Source organism: Nothobranchius furzeri, chromosome 4 (genome assembly GCF_043380555.1).
Source record: "Nothobranchius furzeri strain GRZ-AD chromosome 4, NfurGRZ-RIMD1, whole genome shotgun sequence".
In the NCBI taxonomy this organism is placed as follows: Eukaryota; Metazoa; Chordata; class Actinopteri; order Cyprinodontiformes; family Nothobranchiidae; genus Nothobranchius; species Nothobranchius furzeri.
In genome coordinates, this window is record NC_091744.1 from 86,414,555 (window position 1) to 86,426,048 (window position 11,494).

Below are 11,494 nucleotides of genomic sequence, written 5' to 3' on the forward strand. Positions count from 1 at the left end.
GTCTGACCAGCAGTCCAAAACTATAAAACTATTTATTACGTAGAAAAGAAAGAAAAAGCAGCAGATTCTTAAATCTCAAGTTGCAGTTTTTGCTTAGAAACGAAGGACGTAAAATAAGTTGTTTCATCGTCTTTCGACAGGTCAGACAATAAATGAGCCAATTTTAATCCTTTCTTTTTGCACCAGTAAAAATATTTAATGCATTGGATGTTAAAGCAGTTTTAAAATGTGCAAAGAGGCAGCTACACAAAGCAGAAATATGCTATAATAGGCTAATTTACTCGTGTTCTTCTGGATCTGCTTCTGTGTCGCGTTCTGGAAGACAAAAGATTAAGAGCTGCCCGCGCCTGGGTTGTATTTCTGCTTAGGAAGTGCTTGTTTGACCATAACAATCCTGAAAGTCCTGTTTTATTTACAGGAGAGCATCGTAAATAACAGATAAAAGTCCATCAATGGGTCTTGTTGTTAAACTGAAGTAACAAAAAGGCCTCAGATGTTTTAGTCAACCACTGTGTAGCAGGTCCAGATACGTCCCTGCTCACTGTTTCAGTTCCTTTCAGCAGACCTGGACCCCCAGCTGTCATCTGTCCTGGTCTTGCTGGACCACCTCTCCAGTCCGACTGATGGTCTGCAGCTCGGCGTGCTGCTGCAGCTGGGGGCTGCTGCCACTCGAGGCCTCGACCTGAGTCAGGGGGTGGACCATGGACATGTGGACATTCAGGTTGTGGGCTTTCTCGAACCGCTTCCTGCACATCAGGCACTCAAACTCCAGGTCCGCCTCTGCCTTGTGCTTGGTCATGTGGTATTTTAGCGACGCCCTCTGGCGACACTGGAATCCACACACCTCACATCTCAAAAGGTAGAAATCAGAAAAATTCTTCAAAATAAAATTACAGTCAAAAAATTACTTCAGTTGTGATGATTTGAATGTTTTAACGATCAAATACATCAAACACAGCTTAACTGGTCCTACCATATGGATATAAAATTACCAATTCATTTATTTCTAAGAAAATCAAAAACCAGAAGAAAAATTCTGTAAATTATGTGTTGAAATGTTTCGTATTTTTGGCCGATTGTTCCCTGCAAACGGTCAACGTGGCATGGACGTGCAGATCTAGCCAGGCTAGTGCAGATCATGTCTGTTGAGTCCGTCGGTCCAGACCGCGTCTGTAGGACGTCACAACTGGGTCTCTGCACAGTGGGTTACTAATAGGAATAAAATCTATTTACAACAGATAAAAAAATTAGAATCAATTATTTCCACGTGTCTGAAAGTCCTCTTCTGCATGACGTTTTGCCAAAAGTTTGACCCAAAAATAAAGATTATTTTATCAATATGTAACGGTATGAAATGACTGTTTTCCACCAAAAGTCATTTTCCCCCCTCCTCTGACACAGAACTAGTCTGCATGAGATGTTGCCTCACCCCCAAATTCCACTACCTCCGCTCCGCTGCGCTCCGCTCCGACACGAACGCCGGAGCAAAATCGGTCCCGTTCTAGTCAATCAGAGCAATTCCACTACTGCGGCCGTGCTCCGGCAGTGCGGCGCCGTGCGGCGCCCTCTGTTCCGGCGTCCGGCAAAAATAGAATCGATCCTATTTTTGCCGGACGCCGGAGCACCTCCGCAGTCAATGGACAGAAATCACAACGGCCCAACAGGAAAAGGAGCAAGCACATCTTCCGTTTTTCACAATAAATCGCTAAACAAAAGGCGTTTTTTGTTTCATATGCACAGGTTTAACAACTTTTAACAACTATCAATGGCGGCTGAAGTTTAAATGCACAAAAATAAGCCATAAATACAGTTGCCACTATCAAAGTAGTCACACTTTGTTGATCCAAGCACTGCTGATCTCTCAACACAATGATGGGCAGATTAAACAGCTCATTTCCGATGCTTCTCCCGCACAACGGGTGTTTGGATCTAACTTCCGCGTTTATTGCTCGGACTGTATCGCAAGATCTCGAAAATCCCGCGCATGCTTGTTTGCCCCCCTCAGGTCTCCGCACCGGAGCGGAGCCGTTGTAGAGCGGGTACCAGTAAAATTTGAGTTCGGAAGCGAGCGGCTGCGGAAGGCGGGGGCGGACCGGAGCGGAGCGGAGGTAGTGGAATTTGGGGGTCAAGGTCTCATGCATTTGTTATAAACTGCTTCTTTTCAGCTCAACAGAAGAATGAAGAAAGGACTCTCTCCTATTAATAAACCAAAGAACTATATTTTAATAAAGCTAATCAAACAAAGTGTTAGTCAATAATAAGATGTGACCAATCTGTGAAATCAAAATATTAATTACTTGATATTATAATCCTACAGAATATAATAAGTAATATGACTTTAAATGTTTCCACTAGGACTGATCACACGTAAGGTTAAGCCACATCACACATTACTTTACTGATCCAATCAGAATCTACCAGATCTGACGGAGGCGTGGTTTTGGTGGTGTTTGGTAAATCTGTCATCATTTCATTCGACGGTAAATGAAAACATCCGAAGTATAAAACTATGCCCACGCCATCTCTAACGCAGTTCAAAGCGTTCTAGAGAAGTTGTCGGAGTGGCCAATCCGTAACTTTCCTCTTCAGCCGAAAGAACCAACGACAAGCTGGATAAAACCTGTTGCTGTTCCACCTGCTGCAACGGTTCCTTTCAGAATAAAAGCTGAACCATCACGAACCAGGTTTGGGTCTCGCTAGCTGCTAACAAACTGTCGTGACCCGGAAGTATCTCAAGACGGTTGGTCGGCTGCTGCGGCTGCTGCGGCTGCTGCGGCTGCTTCTACAGGCTTTGGCGCCACAAAGGTCAAGCTGGACCTCTACACCTCCTGATCTAGATGGGGACTTCCGCTAAGGGTATGTAGGCCGACAAAAATGGCGTCTCATATGTTTATGAATCTCCTAACCAAAGCTTAGCACGAAGACATCGCCTTCACTCCCATCAGAACTAATCGTTTCTTCGGATTTGCTGGTTCTGAACAACATTCCACATCACACCATTCTCTGTCTCATCCACCTTAGTTACACCATACATTTAGTGTTAAAGTTAGTCTAGTTTTAATTTGTTTAGTAATAAATCTTTAAACTTTTAAAACTCGAATCTCTCTTCTGTTGTCTCTGAATGAATACGAAGTGTTACCTAATCCCTGCAATAAAAAGTTCCAATCTTCTGGTTAAACAGTACCCACAGATCCATGAGGTGGATTTCATATAGAATCTTATGGCTTCTTAAATAACATGTAAATTTAAATCATTACAAATAATTTGGTGAACTTTTAAACTGCAGAATTGAGTAGAAGAGCTACTGAATACCACGGTCACAGCGTTAGGACTTACTGGAGTGGTTTAGCTCCTGAGTGCCTCATCTGGTGAACCGACAGGTGTTTCCTCTGTTTGAACGTTTGACCACACTGATCACAAATGTAGTTCCTCTCCTCTGAAAACAGAGAATAAAAAGTCTAAATAATAAAGTTTGTGTCTTGATTTTAACTCGTGTACCAGTGTCACCAAAGACGAGGCTATTCCCTGAAATACCACAAAGGAAAGTCGCCCTCTGCAGGCCACACCTGTGTGGATGAGCTTGACGTGTCGCTGCAGGTAGCGGTCGATCAGAAAAACCTTGTTGCAGCCGGGATGGGGGCAAGGTCGTTCCCTCATGTCCTCGTGATGCTCCTTTATGTGCTTCTATAAAAGAGCAAGAACACCACACTGATTCAGGTTATAAACACTAGCACAGCCTCTTGTTTGTTTACATAGTAAACAAAGTCACAGTTCTGAATCAGACTGTTTTTATAGCGGGGCTTCATAACAGCAGAACGGTAAGAACGGACCTTTAGGCCGTCTGGAGCTCTGTAGACGGCCGTACAGCCCTGATACGGACACTTATAGATGTTGGGAAGCTCTTCTCTAAAGAGAGAAAAACAAAACTTCTCTTCATCTTAGCTGACAAATTAGCCGATATAGATAAAAAAATGAAAAACAAACATGGACACACCCTTTTGGTTTGAACTTGTTCTTCCAGCCGGGTTTAGGTCCAGGTTTCTTTCGGGCTCTGGGTTCTTCTGGAGACTTTGGGCTTTGTCTTCTCTTGATGTTCAGTCTGCGAGCTCTGGGAGAAGGAGAGGTGTACTTCATACAACAGCTCAGCAGCCATGTTCAATGGGTTTATGTATGTTTAGCAGCCAGAGCTGCAAAAATGAGCTTTACAAATGAAGACATTTTCACCTGGCGGTTGTGTTATTCTGACTGTTGTGTTTAACACCAACCTCTTGTGTGAGTGCGGCTCAAACACCTCTTCATCCGACAAACCACCTCTTCTGTTCTCAAGCTCATCCTCAGAAATCGCCCTGAAAACACGGAAATCAGTTACGATTTCTGAAAATCTACTCTACTCCTAACAGCCACGGTTTCTGTACAGAGTTCATCAACATTCTTGTCAAAACCAAATGCAGATGTTTTCTTCTCCACTGTCGCTGCATGCTTGCTTAGTACGAGGATTGATGTAAAGCGTCTGACACTAGTCAGTGACTCGATGCAGTCTGCTGGGATTCCTTGTATAGGACACTTTAAAGAGCAAGTCACTCCAAATCAACATTTTTTTTGCTGATAAACCATATAAACGAGTGTCTGATCGTGCTGTAGACACGTGTACTCAATAATTCGGCACTTTAGTGCATCTTAGTTAAATTTGAATATTCTGCCTAAAACTGTCAGCGTTGCACCGTCGTCAGGTAAAAACTCAGCACTGCAACTGAATTGAAATCTACCACCTCTGTCGGCTAAGAAGTACACAATGGCATTAGATGGTACATTATGATGTCACAGTGCATGTCTGTGTGCATTTGTTGGCGGCTCCGTCCTCTCAGTCTTTTGTTGCATTTTTCAAACATGAAGTGGGAGTGGAGTAATTTCTTGCAGATCAACTTATTTTCTATTAAATTATATAAATGTGTGTCTGATCGTGCTGCAGACACGTGTAGTCAGAAGTTTTGCACTTTAGTGCATTTTAGTTCAAATTTAAATTTTCTGCCTAAAACTGTCAGCGTTGCACCGTTGTCAGGTAAAAACTCTGCACTGCATTTGAATTTAAATCTGCCATCGCTATTGGCTAAGAGGTACCCTAGAACGTTAGCTGGTACCATATGTAACGGAATGAAATGACTGTTTTCCACCTAAAAGTCATTCCCCCCCTCTCCTCAGCAAGGACTAGTCTGCATGAGATATTGTTCAAGGTCTCATGCATCTGCTTTTAAACTGTTTTCCTTTCCAGCCCAAGAGAAGAATGAAGAGAGGACTCTCTCTTTTTAATTAATCAAAGAACTCTATTTTTAATAAGCTAATCAAACAAAATGTTAGTCAATAATAAAATGTGAACCAATCTGTGAAATGAAAATATTAATTACTTGATATTATAATCCTACAGAATATAATAAGTAACATAACTTTAAAAGTTTCCACTAGGACTGATCACACGTAAGGTTAAGCCACATGACACATTACTTTACTGATCCAATCAGAATCTGACAGATCTGACGGAGGCGTGGTTTTGGTGGTGTTTGGTAAATCTGTCATCTTTTCATTCGACCATAAACCAAAACATCCGAAGTATAAAACTATGCCCACGTCATCTTTAACGCCAGTTCAAAGCGTTCTAGAGAAGTTGTCGGAGTGGCCAATCCGTAACTTTCCTCTTCAGCCGAAAGAACCAACGACAAGCTGGATAAAATCTGTTGCTGTTCCACCTGCTGCAACGGTTCCTTTCAGAATAAAAGCTGAACCATCACGTCCCCATTTTGGGTCTTGCTAGATGCCAATAAAACTGTCGTGACCCAGAAGTATCTCAAGACTGGACTGGTCGGCGACCGCGGCTGTTCTACAGGCTTGGGCTCCAGAAGGTCCAAGCTGGACCTCTACACCTCCTGATCTAGACGGGGACTTCCGCTAAGGGTATGTAGGCCAGCAGAATGGCGTCTTATGTGTTTATGAATCTCCCAACCAAAGCTTAGCGCGAAGACATCACCTTCACTCCAGTCAGAACTAATCGTTTCTTCGGATTTGCTGGTTCTGATCAACATTCCACATCACACCAGTCTCCGTCTCATCCACCTTAGTTACACCATACATTTAGTGTTAAAGTTAGTCTAGTTTTAATTTGTTTAGTAATAAATCTTTAAACTTTTAAAACTTGACTCTCTCTTCTGTTGTCTCTGAATGAATACGAAGCTGTTATCTAATCCCTGCAATAAAAAGTTCCAACCTTCTGGTTAAAATAACCCACAGATCCATAAGACTGATTTAATATATATTTACTATGGAATCTCATGTCTCATTAAATAATATGCATATTAAATTCTTACACATATGATGTCACAATGTCGTTGTGAGCCTGTGTGTGTGTGTGTGTGTGTGTGTGTGTGTGTGTGTGTGTGTGTGTGTTAGCAGCTCCGCCCTCTCGGTCTGCTAGGCAACAGCATTTGTTGCATTTTTTAAACAGGAAGTGGGAGTGGAGTAATACTCTGGTAGGGGGTGACTTGCTCTTTAAACTACTTGGCATAACAAACTGAACTCTGATAAGTAGATTCAAACAGAATGTTTACTTTGTAACGTGACTTGAAATTACTCGTGAATTGGTGCTGTATAAATAAACTGAATTGAATTAAATCTGAAATAATTATTCAGTTAAACGGTTTTTTCATTAGTCTTTAATTATTTCATTTACTTTTATGATATATTACTTTAAAATAATATATATGGTAAAAAACAGATGTATAAAAAATTATTAATTCATTTTAGGAATTAAACACGTACTCCTAATCCTGAATACATACCCTTTACTTTAATGGGGTAAAAATTACAGTTTTCTTTTGCTTTCCTGCTGTTTCCACCAGCAATTTGCACAAAGAGGCTAACCTGTCAGACAGATCGCTATCAGCAGCCCTGTCCTGCAGCGGTGCAGCAGTCAGACTCCTCGCCTCCTTACGGCCTGGAGGAATTGAAAACAACACACCAAAGGTAACTCCAAAGGACTCATTGTGTCTACATTTTACTCAGCATCTATAGAGAAAAACATTTTGGGCTTTCAGCATCATTTAGCATTGGTCTGTAATTCTGAGAAACGGGTTTTCTGTAAGTGATCCTGCTCTAAAGGGTTTTACCTTCACTGCTGCCGGTCCACTCATCCTGTGCTGTGTTCTGCGTCTCCGCTGTGCCTGAAAGTAGATTTTGCTCAACTAGAGAGTCTAAATCTCCTGCTGATGTCCTTTCAATCCCACAAGGTTCTTCTTCCTCATCCCGTTGTCCTGGCTCCTCCTCCCCTGAAATCCCTCCGTCACTGTTATCCACTTTAAACACTCCCCTGCTAGAGTTCACTGTGTGGGTCGGGAAGGATGCAGTGGTGTCCATAATGTATCTGTGACCGTCGATGCATCCCCACACCGTTTTCACAGAACCCCAACACTGCCCCCTTAGCACCTCCTTCAGGTCAGGGCAGGAACGGCATGCTTCTCCGTGATGGTGAGCCCAGGATACCAGACTGTGGAGGCACTTAGGATCAGATGTAATGGACGATGGTGCTAAAAAAAAAGTCAAACAAAAATACATTAAGAAAGAGAAATTTTTGTGCCGAAAAAGACAAAAAGATGTTTTTGAAAATTCTGATCTTATTTACATCCGGAGCTGTGAATTAATGAAGACTCTTGACACTTTGAATTCTTCCTAAAAAGTAAAAGAAATTACTTGGTTTTACATTTAAATAAACTCTGACTTTTAAATAAGCCCTCAGCTGCATTTCCCCCCACAACTCACCGACTTTGCAGGTTCTCCTTTCCAACAGGAGGGAGGTTGACCCTCTGCAGGAACCTGATCAGGATATTGTGGCACTTGTAGAACTTTGCAAAGCATTTTTTACAGATAAACTCTGAAAGTCGGGGGTCACGGTCCAGTTGGACCCCAACCAACCTCTGGAAATCTGTGTGAAACAAAAGAGGAGGCTGGGACGTGGCGTCTGACTCGTCAACCATTTCCAGAGAATCCTGAGGCCATCTGTTGAAGGCGTGCCGAAGGCTGCGTGGGGAGAACTTTCCGTGGCAAAGCCGGCAGACAGCAGTGGACAGTCTGCCTGTGAAGAGGCAAAAGTACATCCTGGTTCCTCCGAGTACCAATCACAATACAAATAATTTCATTAATTACGAAAAACCTGAGACTAAATACTCCAGTTGTGAGCATAAAAAATGAACTTAAGAAAAAGTACAAAGTACTACAGGATACAAACAAATACACAAGGCAGAAAAGGAGAAGTTAAGGAACTGGCAGACTCCTAAAGGTATTTACAGGGATCGACTCCAGGCTGCATTTTAAACTACGATGCCAAAATGTGTAAGAGAGGCCACCAAAGGCTGCACTATTAAGATAAGATAAGAACAACTTTATTTATCCCGAGGGAAATTCTTGTGTCATGTACACGCTCAAAGCAGTCGGAGTGACAAAGGAACAGGTGAAATAGAAATATGATATACAATATACATTAAAAAATGATCTACAGTAGTACCATGCAGGATAGTGCAAAACAAACAATCGCATATCTCAATAATTAAATACATGACTGCATCCTTGTGAATAAGTAATTAAGCCGTTGGTGCAGGCGATTCACAAAAGTGATTAAAGTATTAAAGGTAACTATTCAGTTCATTAATATAGCGCTAATTCACAACAAGTCATCTCATTTTCTAATTAACAAGCCGAAGATGGAGATGTTTTATGAAGCTTTCACTGAGATTGCCTTGTACCCTGTTACCTCGTGTACCCTCCCACAGAGAGAGCTGAACTTGCTGAACCAGTTGTGGGCAGGTATGCTAATAGAAGCACAGCAGGAGGGGCTGGGATAACATCTCCAACGATTAATCACATCCGCTGTTCAACAAGTAGGGTAGGGCATCGAGCATTGATTGTAATCAGGACCAATTTTCAGTTTTTCCTGGAATTGTTCAAATTTTCTATTCTGATATGTAGTTTCGTTTTTCAGTCCGCCAACAGCAAGAAGTCACTGAATATACTGCTTATACGGCATCAGTAAAGCAGCTCTTTCTAGACTTCAGCTGGTCCAGAATTCAGCAGCTAGGTTGCTGACTGGAGCTGACAGAAGACAACACATTTCTCTAATTCTGAAATCTCTCCACTGGTTGCCCGTGCAGTTCAGGATAAACTTCAAAATTATGCTTCTGACTTACAAATCCTTGAACCATCAAGCTCCTCCATATCTGTGTGAACTTGTCCATTACTACAACCCGCCGCGTGCTCTCAGGTCTGAAGATAAGCTCCTCCTAGCTGTTCCGAAGGCACGTTTAAAAAGCCGTGGAGAGAGGGCTTTGTCTGTGCACCCAAGCTGTGGAACGCATTACCACTGCTAGTGAGGCAAGCACCAACAGCTAGCATTTTTAAATCATGCCTGAAAACTCACTACTTCAACCTAGCTTATACAACATAATTATGACCATCACTTACATCTGCACTGTTTAAAAATGGACTCCACAATTATCGACTTCCGTACTATTGAGGTTCTTTTTAAAATGTTTTTCTAATTTTTTTATTCACCCTGTGTCTTATTGATTTTTAGCTGTTATTTTTGGGAATTTTGTTGTATTTCCTTTTTATCTTTATCTGTGTTCGGCATGTTTGTATAACGCCGGTTTAATTAACTAACATTTTTAGTGTACAGCGCCTTGTTTGGTTGTAATGCCTTGTGAAATCGCTCTATAAATAAAATTGGATTGGATTGAATGCCAACAACGAGGACTCCACCAGGAGTGTTTGCGTTACCATGTTCTAAAGTGTGGCTTCACTTTCGAAAGTTAATAAAACTAAATGTAATGGAGATGTTCAGGGCCATTTCATCAAGTAAGACCTACAGTTAACTGGCTCATTTAAAACATGTAAAGTTATTAGCCGCTTGAAAGAATCGAGAATCACTAGGAACTAGAATTGAAACAAGGAATTGGAATCGAAATTGTTCAAGTTCAAACAACCCCATCAATGAGTTTTAGCACCTGCACTCAGACCATAGACACAAGGTAACACTCGGAAACACAGCAATGAGGTTTTTATAGGTGTTAGCCTTTGACCCTTGACCAAGGCACTGATGCTACGGCCTTCTTGCATTTCCAGCTATGAACTACTTAAAAGTAGTATACTCACCTGAAGGTCTGGTCTTGCTCTCTTGCTCTTTCTGCATATCGTTTGCACTTTTCATGTTGAGGTCTGAGGCAGCGGCCTTGTCCGTTTCTATACCGTCAACACAAAAGCTGTAGGTGGTTGAAGAAATGGCCTTACAGGGTTTTCCTCTGTTGCCAGACAGCTTTTTGTCCTCACTCACATCTGCTGCTGTTTGGATCCGACTGGCCAGACGTGAAATCTCTGATGTTTTTAGACGCCTGATTTTCTTCCTCATCGTTTATTGTGTGTCAGCAGCTGATCCTGTGAGGTGTGCTCTGCTGCCTGTGCCACTGTGGAAAAACATACGAAAACAAACTTCTATTTGTTCCACTGGCCTTCTGTGTGTATGTCAGCACAATCTGATCTCAAAGAAAGCAACAAACCAAAGAATGAATGAATGAATAAAATTCTGAGAAGTGTTTTGCAAAAAATCTCTTGACTGGAGGAAACTAATATTGACCAAAACTTTCATAAAATCAGTTAAATGTGATTGATTATTCTAAAATGGTGCATTATCTATATTTTTTAAAATCCTTAAAATGTGTATTATTTTTACACGTTTCTAATTTGCAGTGTAAGAACAGAGAGGAGAAACTACACATTTTTTCTACAGGCAGATAAATAGAAAGACAATTTAATATCGGTATTTTGTAAAGTTGATCATTTTTAAGTCGCATTCGCGTTAGTCTTGTTATGAAAAACGTTCTATAATAGAAATAATGAGCTTCATGGACATTTAAAAAACACACAAAGACGTTTGGTACATTTAACTTTACAACAAATTTTTCTAGCGTTGTATCACAAAACCTGACGTTAGCTGGTTAGCTTGAGTCAGTATGCGCAGTTTCAGTTAGTCACGAGCATTTATAATAAAGTTAATGTCGCCTTTAGGCAGAGCATACCGTGAGTGTGCACAGATCCTAACACTCGGAACACATTTTCTTTTGCGATAACAACAGAGTTCCTTTTTACAATAAAGAAAACTCCGTGGCTAACAAGCTGCGACCAGATGTAAACATTAGAACCCGGAAGTGCTACCGAAATAAAACAAAGGAAATATGACACTGCGCCCCCTACCGGACAAGGAGCGTCACAATCCTGTGACTCAAAATAGATGAGTCGCAAAAGAGTGATTTGTGGCTAATTGTATTCTATTAGATTATGGTGAACATATGACTCATGTGTTTTTTCTAACTCGTCTCGTGTGTTCACAAACAAAGCACTCTTCTCCAACACGTTTATTTACCATTTTTAAAAGTTATGTTAAAGGATGTAATCTCTATATTTT

At 41.4% G+C, this 11,494-nt stretch overlaps 1 protein-coding gene across 2 annotated transcripts; it reads right to left on the minus strand.

Moving 5' to 3' along the window:
- Positions 1 to 388: 388 nt before the first annotated feature.
- Positions 389 to 11,246, minus strand: znf276 (zinc finger protein 276). Of its 2 annotated transcripts, XM_015965359.3 has the most exons (13): positions 11,109 to 11,246; positions 10,189 to 10,496; positions 7,957 to 8,116; positions 7,804 to 7,857; positions 7,667 to 7,713; positions 7,155 to 7,571; positions 6,910 to 6,982; positions 4,266 to 4,346; positions 3,995 to 4,108; positions 3,831 to 3,906; positions 3,567 to 3,684; positions 3,337 to 3,436; positions 389 to 851 (listed from the first exon to the last, which is right to left on the minus strand). In XM_015965359.3, exons 2-13 carry the CDS (start codon positions 10,439 to 10,441, stop codon positions 581 to 583), a joined length of 1,764 nt encoding a protein of 587 aa, XP_015820845.3. In that variant the 5' UTR covers positions 10,442 to 10,496; positions 11,109 to 11,246; the 3' UTR covers positions 389 to 580. The 2 variants fall into 2 exon arrangements, with proteins under 2 accessions (XP_015820845.3, XP_015820843.3); XM_015965357.3 differs by having other exon boundaries at positions 7,804 to 8,116.
- Positions 11,247 to 11,494: the final 248 nt, after the last annotated feature.